A 16,806-nucleotide genomic window follows, 5' to 3' on the forward strand; every position below is an offset into this window, starting at 1 on the left:
ATCAGCAGGCGGACTCTCAACCACTGCGCCACCAGGGAAGCCCAATCCATTATTATTAACTAAAGTCCATAGTTTACAGTAGGGCTTTTTTGTGTTTACATTCTGTGGTTTTGACAAATGTAAAATGACATTTATCTACCACTGGAGTGTCATACCGAATAGTTTCACTGCCCTAAAAATCCCCTCTGTGCCCTCTGGTCCTCCCTCCCTGGCAACCGCTTATCTTTTTACTGTCTCCATAGTTTTGCCTTCTTTCTCTGTGTGTTTTTGTGGCTTGATAGCTCATTTCTTTCTTCGCTGAATAATATTCCACTGCATGGATTTACTATAGTTTGTTCATTCATTCACCTACTGAAGGAGAAAGTTACATTTTAAACACAAAGAATAGAGCCCTTTTACTTCTATTCTGATGAATTCCTGGGGGGTGGGGGTGGGGATTAATGAATGGAAATTTGGCCTCAGATTCAAAGGGCACATTTAAATTTATGACCAAGAAATAAATTACTTGCTTGCTTTCTAGTCAAAAAGGCCCTTCTCTCCTGGGTTAATTAAATGTTCTATGACATTGTCCTGAGCTTTTTGTCTCCATGCCAATGACCTGGAGAGTACCCTCTAATGAGAAGCATCTACCCACACTGGAATTCGCAACCTGTATGTGTGTACGTGTTGGGGAGCTGTCTGGGGAGAGTCTGCAATCAGGGGCACACCCCACTAGAGAAACATCAGAGAACCTGTGACAACACACAAGTAGTTTGAAATTCTGATATCCTCACCTCTCCTATACTCCAGTCTGTGGGATAAATGATGAAAGACTTTGGAGGTTGGGTTTTATCCAGCTCCTGGAAGGGTACCATTGAATTTGTGGTGATGTGTTTTGGAGTAGTGTCAGTATGCATACTATTTTCAGTAACTGAGAAAGAGAAAGCTTCACTTGTATAAAGTAATTAAGAGAAAGTTAGATGCTAATCCATCATCTGTTCTAACTTGAATAGAAAACCAAGTTTGCCGGGCAGTCAAATAAGATTATACTTTGCTGGTAATAAATAAAAGATTTCAGAACAAGTTGTTCTCATGCTTTTAAATGTTATAAGTAGAGGTACTTTCTGGATATGAAGGTTTGAAAGAAATCTGAGAAGGGGCAATAAATAGAAAGGTCCATTTTACTACATTTGGTTTTTATTTTCTATTTGGGACACCGCACTTTTTCATTCTTCATGGCAATTCCCAATGGAATTTTTTTTCTCTATCTTGAACAAACTTAAAGGACTCTTTTTAGAATACTCATTGTAAAAATTTTGGAGATCATAGCGAAACAAAAAGAGAAAACAAAAATCACTCCATTTCACTATAGACACATAACCACCATTAACATTTGATGTGTTGCCTTTGGATCATATTTCTTTGTATATATTTGCATAAAAATTAAGTCCGATTATGATACTATTTGGCAGCATGCTTTTTCAGTCTTCACACTAAGTGGTAACTATCTCCTTGCTATTAAATATTATTCCTCAAGACAATTTTTAATGGTTGTATAATGTATTTATACAAAAATTTATTTAAAGAATTTTAATGTTTAGATGATCCCCTGTTTTTCAGTGTTATACCCAGTATAGCCACATTCTTGTGTATAGTTATGGTTTTTTTCCTTTTGGAATAAATTCCTACAAGAGGAGTTTCTGTGTGTTTAAATGTATGCACAAATTTAAGGATTTGGGAATAATATATCAGAAAGATTATTAGCAAGATATGCGTGAATCCTCAAGAATATTGGATGTTATCTTTTAATAAATTTCCAATTTTATTTGTAAAATGGCTGTCTTTTATTTGCATTTTCTTTGTTTCAATTTGGTATCTTTTTTTCCATAAATTTATCGTCCGTTTGTAAGTTTTCCTTGGTGCTCTGCTTATTCATTAAATTTGTGCATCTCTATTACTGTATTTGTCTGGTCTTGTTTATCTTTAGGGCTGCTTTCATTCGGTAAGGATATTAACCCTTTGTATGTCATATAATACAAATTCCTTACCCAGGATACTCTTTGTCTTTTAAATTTGTTTATAGTTTTTTAACATTCAAAATTATTTATTAGTAAAATCTATATTGACAGTTTTCCTTATGATTTATAGTTTTGCTGTCATGCTTAAAATTTAATCCATAAACCTAGTATTATTTACTAGGAATTTAGGATTAAAATGTTAAACTAGACCATTAGCCACTTTGATTATTGCTTCCGTTCCCTCATGTGTCTCCATTTGTTTTTATCTCTTCTGTAGGAACAGTGGTTTTTCGTATATTTATTCTGTGCAAGTTTTGTATCTTTTTATTTTCACAAAACAAAGCAATGTCTGTTTTAACTTTATGTTTGGCAACATACTGAGGATGGGGATTGTCATTGGCCCCGTTATCTGCGCACTTGGGTAACGGACCAGCTTGTTTCCCAGAAATTAGCTAATGGACAGGTAGATGTGTGAAACGTTGAAACTCGTTGCCAGTTTCTGGCAAGCTTTGACTAGTGTTCAACTGAGGAAGCACCTTTTCCAACCCCACTGTTTGACCTTTTGGTACTCTAAATCTGATACTCTAACATAAAGGCTATAATTCCTATTGAACAGTCCTCCCAGGATCATTCTGCCCTCACGTGCATCCATAGTATTTTATTTGTGGGGAGAATCCAATACACTCTTCCAGGTGCCCTTCATCTCCTAACCCTACATACATATTCAGCTAGTTGTTTTCTATGAGTTGTTTCTATATGGTTGCAGAGTGATGGTAGAAAGAGAAAGGCAAGGAAGGTAGTGGTTCTGGTGGTAGTTCATTTCAGTAAAACCAGGTGGAACCTGTGAATGGCTTCATAGATAAGCCACTACAATGAAGAAGGAGAATTTAGATTCCTGACTATTATAGACATTGACTGTTCGGGGACTGGCAGGAAGGAAAATACATAGTGCCTTCCTCTGCATTGCCCTTTGGGGAGGCAAAGTATGGTACATCCTTCTCTTTCCAGCTGCATCTGATCCACAGAGATTCTGTCTAGACTTCGGCATTAAGTTATCTGTTTTGGTGAGTTTCCATTTTTTCTGTGTCTTCATAGGCAGGGAAGTTGGAGAAAGTCACAATAGTGTTGCTGACCAGTTGTTAATTAGCAATTAATGAGCTCTCCTTTGAATTTGTTATTTTATGTGCTAAATAATGTAAGCTTGTGTTTTGTTTTGTTTTGTTTTGTTTTGCGGTACGCGGGCCTCTCACTGTTGTGGCCTCTCCCGTTGTGGAGCACAGGCTCCGGACGCGCAGGCTCAGCGGCCATGGCTCACGGGCCTAGCCGCTCCACGGCATGTGGGATCTTCCCTGACCGGGGCACGAACCCGTGTCCCCTGCATCGGCAGGCGGACTCTCAACCACTGCGCCACCAGGCAAGCCCTGAAGTTGGTTTTTGTTCTGTGCGGAAGACACCAGACTCATTGAGGTGGCTAAAGTCAGGGCTGTGCCCTTCTGTGTACTTGGCCAGAGGCAGCCCTGTTGAGGGAAGGAGTGAGGAACAAATATGTGTTTTGCATCAACTGCGGGTCTGGCCTGCCCTAGGCACTGGGGTTGCAGCTGTGAACAAGACAGAGGCAGCGCCCTTTACAGAGCTCAGGATCTAGGAGGGCAGAAAGCACTAGATAAGAGTTGGAAGGGGAGCACCCCGCAGCGCTGTAGATGTCTTTAATGAGATGGTTTAACTTGGTTGGGGGCATCAGGGAGGGTGTCCCCAGGGAATAATAATGATAATAAACAGCCTTTATTGTGAAAAATGTGTATATGTATTCTTTTTCATATTCTTTTCCATTATGGTTTATTATAGGATATTGAGTATAGTTAGCTGTGCAATACGGTAGGACCTCGTTGTTTATCTATTTTGTATATAGTAGTTTGTATCTGCTAATCCCAAACTTCTAATTTATCCCTACCCCCCTCTTCCCCTTTGGTAACAATAAGTTTGTTTTCTATGTCTGTGAGTCTGTTTCTTCTGTAAATAAGTTCATTTGTATCACATTTTAGATTCCACATGTAGGTGATGTCATATGATATTTGTCTTTCTCTGTCTGACTTCACTTAGTGTGATAATCCTCTGGGTCCATCCATGTTGCTGCAAATGGCATTCTGTTCTTTTTTGTTTGTTTTTTTGGCTGCGTTGGGTCTTCGTTGCTGCGCGTGGGCTTTCTCTAGTTGTGTTGAGCAGGGGCTACTCTTCGTTGCAGTGTGCGGGATTCTCATTGTGGTGGCTTCTCTTGTTGTGGAGCACGGGCTCTAAGCACACAGGCTTCAGTAGTTGTGGCGTGCGAGCTCAGTAGTTGCGGCTTGTGGGCTCTAGAGCGCAGGCTCAGTAGTCGTGGTACACGGGCTTAGTTGCTCTGCGGCATGTGGGATCTTCCCAGGCAAGGGATCAAACCAATGTCCCCTGCATTGGTAGGCGGATTCTTAACCACTCTGCCACCAGGGAATTCCCTTCATTTTTTTTTTTATGGCTGAATAATACTCCAGTGTGTGTGTGTGTGTGTGTGTGTGTGTGTGTGTGTATACCACATCTTCTTTATCCATTCATCTGTAGACGGAAGTTTAGGTTACTTCCATGTCTTGTCTATTGTAAATAGTGCTGTAATGAACATACGGGTGCATGTATCTTTTCGAATTATGGTTTTGTCCAGATATATGCCCAGGAATGGGATTGCTGGATTGTATGGTAGTTCTATTTTTAGTTTTTTAAGGAAACTCCATACTGTTTTTCATAGTGGCTGCACCAATTTATATTTCCACCAACAGCATCGGAGGGTTTGGGGGGACCTTTACGAACAATTCCTCAGAAGAAATAACTATTTAAAATATTTACGAAAGTGATTTTGGTTCCAGTTGCTCTAAGTGTGCAAATCATAGTGGTAAAAAAAAAAAGTAGATCCACATGTGACCAAACTTCATTTTATCTTATAATATTTATTTTCTACTTTCTAACAGAGATCTTTGAGAGAAAGCCTCACATGGGCATTCATAAACTTGCTAGCTTCTTCAAAGTTATTCTCACCAATATTCATTAAGCAACATGTATGTGTATGCCAAATGGGTAAGCTTTTCTAGTGTATAAAATCCTTAGGGAGCTTTCCCTAAGGATTCAAATAAAAAGCTTCATGTGATCTAATGTCCTGGCAAAAAAACCACCCAACTCAAAGTAATGGAAAATATAGGCAAACATTAAGTTGCTTCCTAAGATTACACTACCCTAAATGACAACACACTGAATTAGCGAGTGTTTTTCCTGAGAAATCCAATTTTAAGGGGAAAAGTTCCCAAGGGAATTAACTAACGTTAATTTGTTCTAAGATGGAAAGAAAACAGTGAATTAAAACTCAAAATTCACACTTGCCCTTTGCCTTTCTTAGGATGTGTACACTCCAGAGGATGTTGACGTCACAGGTTCAGTGTCACATACTTCTTCATAAGGAAACCGGTGTGGGCCACAGGAATAAAAATCCAGAAACAACCTAGCTTAAGACCTTATGTGTGGTAGCCTTGGAGACCAGAACTATTTCTGGTCTTTAGCTTTCTTCCTTGTGTCATAAAATGCACTTATTTCCAAGAGTGTTTACTTACAAGTGAATCCCCACCCCCCTGCCAATTACAGCCATGTGCCTGCTTCCATTTTCCTCAAGTCACTTCTCTCTACGCCTCTTTTTCCATCGGGTATGGCATGGACATGAGCTGAATTCTAGGACATTTCCCCCAGCTTTAAGATTTTAAGATAAAGAGTTCATACACCATATCTGAAAAATTTTGTATCAGATTTTCTCCTCAAAAGAAACTTAAATCTGGGAGAAATGAAACTTACTTGGTTATTGTTCTTTTGCTATTTTATGCAAGCAGATGCTTTCTTTTTTGTCCTCCGTTTTGTTAGAATGTTTTCTGAAGCCATTTACCCGGACCACCCAAAGACACTAACAAATGGGCATTTTAAAAAAAAAACTGAGCTACAGAATACTGTTAAAAGTTCATTTCACAACGTGTACACTCTAACCGTATATCTGTGTCACCCTCAGGATTTGGGGGATGGAAAGCATTAAGACTAAATGTATTCCATGGCTGTGGATTTGAAACCAGAGCAAACTGTGTTCCCCTTCCTCATTCTAGATTTAGCATCTACTTCCCCATTTTGAAATCTCAGAAAGTTGCAAAGCTACCTTGTGACAGCAAGGGTAAAGCTGGCTGGAGAGGAGAGGCCAAGGGTTGGCAAGCATGTAAAGATGACTCATTTCAGAAGTGCCAGCCACAAAAGTCAGAAACCACCATGGGGTAGGTAGTGAGACTGCTGGCTGAGTGCCATCAGCTACCAGAGTCCCAGCCTCCTTACCCGACCCGGACATCTGAGCCAAATAAAGCCATGCTCCTGTGGAGCCTATTTGCAGACAAGAGAGAGATGGGCAAGTAGCCAAATGGTAGAAAGACTATTTCTCATGAAATAAACACAACCTATTGCTTCTCCAGAGAACTGTGTTCCTTTTCTTCAAACACTACCGTTGCCCATTTGGGGACAGTCCAAAGACCAAACATATCTTGAGAGCATTCTCTTTAGAGGCAGTGTCATGGAGTAGATAGAGTCTAGACTTGGGTCCCGATGCTGGCTTCTTATGTAATGTCTATGAGACCCTGGGCAAGTGACTTCATCTCTCTGAACCAGCGTTTCCTCAAGTGTGAAATGGGGGGAAATGTTGCTCATTTTGAAGGCTTATTGTGAAGACTGGAAAATAATACATGTTCCTCTTCTTCTTTTTCCTCTTCCCCTTCCTATACGCTTTTCTCTTTCTTTCCTCTCCCTTCTTGTACAATTTGGTGTGGAAGCCATCAGAACAAGCTAGCCATCCATGACTCAGGGTGGGGAGTAGCTGAAGAGGGCCAGAATGAGGAGTGGAAGGCCAAACACGCTGAGGAGGACACACGTTTAGAAGGGCCGCCTGGCATGGAGAAGCAGAACCTACGTGGTGTGAGGGGGGTATCTGAGCCTGGGGCAGCCTGGCATGTGATAACAGAGCAGACATTCTGAGTAGAATGAGGGGGTGTTACATGGGGGAGAAGCCTACCACGAGGTGTCAGAGCCCAGGCAAGGGACAAGGATGTCCTTGTGGGAGGGTGGCCTGGCACTAACTGTCAGTGCAGACTGAAGAAGACGTCGAGCCAGGGGGCAAGCCTAGTGCAGGGTGTCAGAGTCAGAATATAAGGAGGGCAACATGTGTGGGCATGGAGGGGTGCTGTTAGCAAGGGTTACATTGAGGGGATTAATCAAGTAAGTAAGTATATTAAGGACAGTAGGTGTTAGATTTTTCACTATCTGAGAAGGAAGTTAATATGGAAAGGAAGAAAACTAGAATGGATACTGTGATGTCAGATTGGGATTGCAAGGATCAACATGAACTCCTGGCTTTCAAAACACACACACACACAAACACACACGCACGCACACACTCCCTACCTAACTCTGTTCACTGAGAAGACATAGGAGGAGCAACACCTTAATAGCAATGAGCACACCCAACACCTACATCTTGGCTTCTAAGAACCATTTTCCACTAAATAGAATCAGAGCTTCTTGGAGAAATGACTGATTCCAGGGTTGAGGAAAGGAAAGTATAAGATCAGCCTGAATATCTTGTGGCAGAAAGCAGGATGTGATCAGTGACTGCTGGGGACATGTAAAAAGTTGTAAGAGCCAGCTGAAGGGATTCATACTGGTCAAATTGAGGATAATTATAGCACCAAAATAAATAATAGAGATGGATTAAGATATGTTGAATAAAATAGGAAACTGTGAATCCATATTGATACAAATCAAACTGAAAGCTTGATGAGGAATGGGGCATTTACAACAATCAAACCCAAATGGAGGGACTTTCTAAATAATAACTGGCCTATAATCTTAAGGTCATGAAAGTCAAGGAAACACTGAGGAACTGTTCCAGAGTGAATAAGAGTAAAGAAATGTGACATATAAATGCAATGCATGACTTTGGACTAGATCCTTTTGCTCTAAAAGGCATTTGGGGGACATTTGGTGAAAGCTGAAAGGGGTCAGAGGATTAGATGGTAATAATGTATCAGTGTTAATTTCCTGAATGTGATGGTTGAATACTAATTACCATGGAGAATGTCCTTGTTTGTAGAAGTTACACACTGAAGTATTCAGGGATAATGGAGAATTAGGTCAGCAACTTACTCTCAAATAGTTTGAGAGGGGGAAAGGTCTTTGTACTATATTTGCAAGTTTTCTGTAAATTTGAGTTTGTTTCAAAATAAAAGGAAAATAATATATGTTAGGTGCCTGGCATTGTAATAAAGACTGTTAGTGGGTCCCCTTTACTGTCCCATGAGTTTATCTTGCAGCTGCCGTGAGTGTAGGAGCTATTGTGCCCAGAGACATTTGAGCAATTCGCTCTACCTCCCAGCCCCTTAACCTCCCACTTCGGATTGGTGGTGGTGACCAGTGCCTGACCGGCACAATAGCACTGGTGCAATGGGTACCATAGTCCCACCTCTTGTCTCAGAGTGGGACAGTGGGACAACTTTGCAATGTGATCCTTCCAGAGCACCCTGCGTATCAGGCCAAGAATTTATCTGAGCTCTCATCCTTAGTTGACTCCTTCTGCTTCCCTATCTCTCTTACAGGCTTTTCTTCAAGAACACACAATCAAAAATCACATGCACCTGAGTCCCTGCCTCAGGCTCAGCTTCTAGGGAATCTCAACTAAGACAATCAGGTAGACAATCACTAAGACAATTACCAGTCCAAGAAATGATAGCTATATTATCATCAATGATAATACCATTAGATGCAATACCAGTGCATGTATTATAGATCTAGATACCCTTATTTTGTGGATATGTTGAATTTAAAATCTCCTAACATCCCTGTTTCTGCTAAACTATATAATAATTTCTATATGAGAAATTTACTTTCTACCAAAACCAAAAGTAGAACTCTGAAAAGTGCTCACTTTAGGATTTTCCGCTAGTAGAATTCTCCCCCCAAACAATAAACACGTGAATGATGCTGTGGTCCCGGTTAAACTTGCTGCATTTCACCCCTTCCAGGAAGTCTTGGTGGATATCCTTTCCCAGATGTGCTGCTAAAACTATGGTTTAGATTGGATTTGGGGATTCCAGTTTTCTAATATCTTAGTAGCAATGGTTCTCAATGAGGGTAATTAATGTTTCTGTTTTTAATTGTCTCAATGGCTGGCGTGGGCTACTGCATTTCACACCCTGCAATGCATGGGGCATCACATACAATGAAGGATCATCCCCAATTCAACATCCAACACAACTATCAAATGTCCTGCTGGACATTCAGGGTGGTGAAACACCAGTCTGTAAATATCTGAGCCAAGCCTCTATTCCATCTTACAAATATTTTTGCACTGAATTTTTCAGGAAAACAACTATCGTGTAAATATAGGGGAAGTTAAACTTTGTGCTGATTAGAGCTCTACAAGAGTTTTCCCCCATTTTGGAAAATCACATTACTGACAGCAGTGCTGCTTTGTGGTGTTTGAGTCACCCATACAACACATCTGTTGCAGTCTGCTTTTGTAGGTGTTATATTTACAACGATTCTTCCTACAGGTGCAAACAGCTATTTCATTATGTCCTCTGGTGTAGTTATGTCCAAGCATTTGCGTATTTACATACATGCTATTTTAGGTATTATGTTTCTTTTATTTCTCATTTCTGTAACAGCTGGGACATTTTATTGACTTCTAAAAATGAGTAAGTTGATGGGTTTTAAAGGTGGCATTATAAAACATTTGTTACAGAGAAAGACAGTGTTGGATCTGACAGATTTGAGAACACTTGTGTGAGAGGAAAACGATATAGATATTTGCTTGTTAGAGTTGCATTCGTTCTCCCATTCAACAAATGTTTAGAAAATATCTCCTGAGAATAAGGCACCAAAGAAGATGCAAAGAGGAATACACAGGAAACCTATCGCTAAAGGAGGCCCTGTCCTCAGCGAAGTCATAGTCTAGTGAGAGAGAGCACATATTTAGCAGGGGAGATAACAATTTAGACAAGTAATTAGACTGTAACATAGAATATTATAAAAGCTTCTAAGAGAAATACAAACAACATGCTTTGAAAATTCAGAGAAGGGAGCAGTTACTTCTGGCCAGGTTAGGGAAGGCTTGGTGCAAGTGCTGGCCTTTGAATTGGGCTTTCGTGGGAGTGGATTTATGGGGATGGGGAGTCTGCGTGTAAGAAGTCAAGAGTGGCACAGTGATTTCCACAGCTGGATTGCTCTTTGTCACTGCATAGGCTGATGAGCCTGGCTTGCCTTCCATACTTTCAGAAAGCAGATAGCTAAGCACCTTGACAGCCAGAGCAACAAATGCATGTCATAATAAGCAGTTATTGATCAGGGAGACATTTTTATGGTGTTTTGGGAGTAACTGAATTATATGCACAGATGTGTTTGAATTTTAATTATTTACCAGTTCACTGGGAGTAAAATATGGAGTAATAAAACAGATGATACCCCATTCCTTGATATCCCAGCTCTCCTTGAGCATGACCTTCCTTCAGAATTACCTTAATCACCCAGGATGAAAGACAAAGTCTAAGGGCTTTTATGTGCTGCTCAAAACACCCGTGAAATGTTTCACTGTCACTATGGGTAATACACCAAGAATAAATAGCATGTCAACAAGTTTAATTACTTCAGAGTTTTACTCTCCACCAAGACACCAAACACATTCTTAAGTTATTCTCTCTTTAGTTCATTAAAGAAAATTACAGAGAAAATAATGCTTATAGTATTTACCATCACCCAAAGGATGCCAGTAAACAGCAATACATACAAAATTGTCAAAAGTATATGGAAATAAGATGAGATAAACAAGCAACCGTGGCACCGTTCTATTCATTAGATTAACGGTCATTTGCAAAAGGCATGAAGGAGAAAGTGCTATGATTTTTAGAGCAAGGACACAAAACTTTGTGCTATAGACATGAAAAAGATAAAGTGAAATTAATTCAAGGCATCTTCCAGTCTAAGTAACAGAGGCAAACAGTTCAAGTCGGAAAATACATTTCTCCCAAAAGGAGAACAGTACTTTGTGCTTCTGTGTAGTTTTAATTTTTCCCAGCTAAGTTAAAATCTAAAACTTTCCTCTGTCCTGCATGAGCGGCACTATTTGTCTGATTTAAAAGTCTCAATTATAGGATCTGAGTGGCAGATGTCCTATAGAATTATGAGAGTGGGAGGGAACACAAGTGGCCATTACTCTACTCCTCTGCCCCCTAAGTGGGATTCAAAGCCATTATCACACATAGCAAGGACATAAAAGACTATTCCTAGGTATTATAGAGAAATGTAATATCAGCAAGGAGATAATTGAGGAATAAAAGAGCTAACTAAATCAGTGTTTGACTGTATGGTTATGGATGACAAAGACATGCCCATAGACCAAGGGGGGAAAGCAGAGGTGCGGGGGGGCTGCTGGTGGTGGTGGGATGAATTTGGAGATTGGGATTGACATATATACACTAATATGTATAAAATAGATAACTAATAAGAACCTGCTGTATATAAAAAAAAAAAGACATCCATAGAAAGCAAAGCGGCTTCATTAAGCATGGTCCTCCAGAGGAAAGTAGTTTTTTATTCCCCTGTGATGCATTTAACTATATGAGATAGAGTTTGGGGTTCATTCCTCTGACATACTAAGATAAGTGCATTTTCTAAAGTCCTCAGAAAATCTTATTTCACTTGAAAGGAATATTTTGCATAGGTTGAATTGGAACTAGAATAGCCCTAAGGTATAATTCTTATGATTTTTCAAATCTTATCCTTATTCCATGAATACATACATTTTAGTGCCTATGATGTGAAATCTATCCTGGACCATTGCATTAAAAGAAATCTTCAACAATACTGAGTTGTACCTTTTTTTATTTTTCCTTTGCTTGTAGTATCTTATTCATTGGTCTAATTTGGATTACTTGTCCACTGACAGGGACAATTGGCATATAATTGAGCCATATTCTCTAATACTATTTAATAAACATCATTAAGTAGTGGCAGATATTTACTGAATTATGGCCATAAGCCAAGAAATCTTCTAAGTATTTTACATATGAGAATTTATTTATTGCATGCAGTAGAACTGATGACCTAGGTATTATTCTAATTCTTATTATCTTGATAAGGAAATTGAGGCACAAAGAAGTAGACTAATTTGCCTTAAGTCACACAGCTTGTAAGCTGTGGAGCCAGGACTTAAATCCATTCACTCCTGCTTCAGTGAGACCACCATCCTATAATAAACCGCAGCGAAGTATCAGCCCTTATGTTGAATGACTATTAAATGTACATACTACCCTAATTAATGCCAGGCATAATCCGAAACTGTCCATTGATTTGGAGGTAATTGTAATTCATTCTTTTTAGACTAAAGTTCTGTGAGTTTTGACAAATGCATACAGTTGTGTAACCACTATTACAATCAAGATACAGAACGGTTCCACGCCCCACCCACCCCCCAAATTCCCCCAGGCCTCTTGGTGGTCAACCCCTTTCTCTACTCCCAGACCCTGGCAAGCCACTGATCTCTTTTCTGTCTCTATAGTTTTTCCTTTTCCAGAACGTCATATAAATGGAATCATGCAGTTATCTTTTTATTTTTTTCCTGGCCTCTTTTACTTAGTATTGAATACTTGCTCTGTGCCACTGTGTATAACCCAACACTTCGCCCCTCCCAAAGAGTTATAAACAGTATTTGGATCATTGCTAGTAGCTCTCCTACATTTCCTGCTTTACCTGTCTTCCATCTGATCTGCCTAATAAGTCCTAACCTCATTTCACATCCCTTTACCAGCTTGCTCAGTGGTTTCCTGATAGTGTGGGAAATCAAAACAGGTGCATGTTTGTGTGGTTGAGTCTGCAGCATGTTTTCCAGGAGGCCTTTGAGTCATAACAATGGGGAATACACATGTTGGTTTCTATAGTTATTATTTGACAGCGTATATCTGTTGCCTTTTTTGTGATGGTCTCACTTCTTTCTCCAGTGACAGTGCTAGACATCATATTAAACCCTTTCCATAGCGACACATTTCTTAAAATTGAAGTATAGTTGATTTACAATAGTGTGTTAGCTTCAAGTGCATAGCAAAGTGATTCAGTTATATATGTATATGTGTATATATATATATATATATATATATATATATATATATATATATATATATATATATATATATATATATATGTTTTCAGAATATTTTCCATTATAGGTTATTATAAGATATTAAGTATAGTTCCCTGTGCTATACAGTAAATCCTTGTTGCTTATCTATTTTATTTTATTTTTTTGAATTTTTGATTCATTTTTTATACAGCAGGTTCTTATTAGTTATCTGTTTTATACACATTAGTGTATATATGTCAATCCCAATGACTATACTACCCAAAGCAATCTGCAGATTCAATGCAATCCCTATCAAATTACCAGTGCAATTTTTACAGAAGTAGAACAAAAAATCTTAAAATTTGTATGGAGACACAAAAGACCCCGAATAGCTAAAGCAGTCTTGAGGGGAAAAAATGGAGCTGGAGGAATCAGACTCCCTGACTTCAGACTATACCACAAAGCTACAGTAATCAAGACAATATGGTACTGGCACAAAAACAGAAATATAGGTCAATAGAACAGGATAGAAAGCCCGGAGATAAACACACGCACCTATGGTCAACTAATCTATGACAAAGGAGGCAGGGATACACAATGGAGAAAAATGTCTCTTCAATAAGTGGTGCCGGGAAAACTGGACAGCTACATGTAAAAGAATGAAATTATCCCTAACACCATACACAAAAATAAGCTTATCTATTTTATGTGTAGTAGTTTGTATCTGTTAATCCCATATTCCTAATTCATGACCCCCCCTTTCTGCTTTGGTAACCGTAACTTTGTTTTCTATGTCTGTGAGTCTGTTTCTGTTTTGTATAGATTCATTTGAATTATTTTTTAGATTCTACATATAAGTGATATATAATATTTGCAACATTTTTTAAACACAAGTTTAATGGCGTGCATGGAGTGGCGACTGAGAATAGCAGCAAAGACTTTCGGTACATAAATCATTTATTTCTATTTTTTCTTAGCCATGTCCTGCCTTTTTTCTTCATTACTAAGAACATTGATTTGGAGATTAAATGTTTTCCTCTATTTTTATCTTCAAACGACCTTTATTCGCTGCGTCTGCACTTTGCTAGATTTATTCCAGCCTCTTACACTAGGGTCATAGTTTAGCTTCAGCTTGGAGCCAAATGCCCCACAGCTGAAATGGCCGCACTGCTGAAGTGGCATTTTCCCAGGCCACTCCTGCCTTTAATAGTGAGCCAGCCAGGAGGCAAGTTTGTATGTCATTACAACAGAGCCTTGTGTTAGGCCTGGTGCATAATTAGATGTGAAGAATTACAAATGGTCCTCTCTTTGCAAGATCTTTCAGCACCATGTCTGCACTTAAGCCATTACCTTTATTTTAATCTAATGATTTTGCCTCTCTCTCTCTCTCCCTCTCCCTCTCCCTCCTTCCACACTCTCTTATTTAATAACAACAATGAAAGAAACCAAGGAAGTTCGGAGATTTGCGGCTTTAAAAAGACTGGATCCCGAAAAGATTTTCACAAGACGCTTCAGAAACAGATGTTTGAGTCAGAAACCTTGGAGTGCAGTGAACCCAGCTCTCAGGTATTTCCTATCAACAAACACAGTTGCCAGGTTACTGGACGTTCTTCCATGGCACGCTGTCAATCTTTTTTTAAACTAATAAAAAGGCTAGACTCATAGAATATTGGAATAGGAGGAGTTCTACCGTTTGAGTCAGTGATATTTTTTTTCAAACTTGTCTGTAGCTATAGACATTGGTGTTCAAATGAAAATAGATAAAAGTGGAGGGGCTCTAACTGGGGAGGGGGGAAATTGGGCCCATCCCTATAATGATTCCTGCAGAGACTCAGAGGTGTCCCCAGGCCTAAGGCAGGCTGCAGCATGATTGGAAGCTCCACACTGAGGCAGACTGTCTATCACATACCAACTCTATAACCTCAGACAGGATAACTCAACTCTCTGGGCTTCAGTTTCCTCTCCTGGAAAACAAGGATGATAAAAGTACCCAACTCATGAAGTTGTTTGAGTATTAAATGCGTTAATGTGTGTAAAGCATTTAAGACAATGCCAGCTCACACGTTGCACCCTATAAATGTTGGCAGCTGCTGCTGCTGTTGTCATTATTATTATTACTATTACAGAGTAGTTACAGTTTAGAAGTCAGTGCTCTATACACCTGTGTTCATAGAGCGTTATTCACAGTAGCCAAAAGGGGGAAACAGCCCAGTGTCCATGGGCATATGAATGGATAAACTAAATGTGGCATATACATACAATGGAATACTATTCAGCCTTAAAAAGGGGGGAAATTCTGACACATACTACAACATGGGGATGAACCTTGAAGACATTATGCTGAGTGAAATAAGCCAGTTACAAAAGAACCAATACTGTATGATTCCATTTTTTTTTTTTTTTTTTACCCAACCGCTCCGCGGCATGTGGGATCCTCCCGCACCGGGGCACGAACCCGTGTCCCCTGCATCAGCAGGCGGACTCTCAACCACTGCGCCACCAGGGAAGCCCTATGATTCCATTTATATGAGGTACCTAGAGTAGTCAGATTCATAGATATATAAAGGTAAAACGGTGGTTGCCAGGGGCTGGGGAGGGGTGGGAATGAGGAGTTATAGTTTAATGGGTATAGAGTTTCAGTTTTACAGAATGAAAAGAGTTCTGGAGACTGGTCGAACAACAATGTGAATGTAATGAACATTACTGAGCTGTACATTAAAAAATGATGAAATGGTAAATTTTATGTTGCATATATACTTGACACAATTTTAAAAAGATTCTAAAAACCAGTGCTCTGGTCCAATCTATCCATTTTATAGGTAGGAAAAATAAAACATAGAGGAAGAAATGTGTCCAAGTTTGCACAGGACTTCTAAACCAGTATAGTTTTCAGCTTCCTGGTGCCCTCATAACACAAGCATCTCGCCATGCTGAATATGACTAGAGGTTTTAAATAATACCTATTTTTCAGACTACAGTCAGGCTGACTACTTATCTCTGCAGAGGAATCCGCCATCAATTCCAGTGCTGAACCTGGTGGGCTTACTGAGGAATGGGATATCTGTATGCTGTCCTCTGTGGGAATTTCGGGGTTTTTCATTGGTAATTTTGACTAAATTCAGCTTTCATCATGTAGCTGACCAACTAAATTGTTCCTTGTATCAGTCAGACAGAAGAAACACTAGGTATTTCCACAGAAGAAATTCAACATAGGGAAATGGTTAAACACATTTTGGAGGACTGCGAGAACCAAAAAGGAAAATTGAAGTCATACAGAAATTGTAACTACAAGAAACAGCGCGCCACCCTAAGCCTGGGGTCTATGGCAGTGGTTCTCAAACCTAAGCTTCATCAGAACCCCCTGAAGGGCTTGTCGGAACACAGATGGCTGGGCCCCACTCCAGAGTTTCTGATTCACTGGGTCTGGAGTGGGGCTTGAGAATTTGCATTTCTTTTTTTTTTTTTTTTTTCTCGGTACATGGGCCTCTCACTGTTGTGGCCTCTCCAGCTGCGGAGCACAGGCTCCGGATGCGCAGGCTCAACAGCCATGGCTCATGGGCCCAGCTGCTCTGCGGCACGTGGGATCCTCCCGGACCGGGGCATGAA

At 39.7% G+C, this 16,806-nt stretch overlaps 1 protein-coding gene across 4 annotated transcripts in view; it reads left to right on the forward strand.

Moving 5' to 3' along the window:
• Positions 1 to 16,806, forward strand: part of DOCK8 (dedicator of cytokinesis 8) — a 223,938-nt gene that overhangs the window by 71,593 nt on the left and 135,539 nt on the right. For all 4 annotated transcript variants that reach the window (XM_024734221.1, XM_024734220.1, XM_024734223.1 and 1 more), the window contains one exon: positions 14,643 to 14,766. In XM_024734221.1, coding sequence (XP_024589989.1) covers positions 14,643 to 14,766 — 124 coding nt within the window. The remainder of the gene's footprint in view (positions 1 to 14,642; positions 14,767 to 16,806) is intronic.

This window comes from Neophocaena asiaeorientalis, unplaced genomic scaffold (genome assembly GCF_003031525.2).
Source record: "Neophocaena asiaeorientalis asiaeorientalis breed wild unplaced genomic scaffold, Neophocaena_asiaeorientalis_V1.1 scaffold256, whole genome shotgun sequence".
Classification (NCBI taxonomy): Eukaryota; Metazoa; Chordata; class Mammalia; order Artiodactyla; family Phocoenidae; genus Neophocaena; species Neophocaena asiaeorientalis.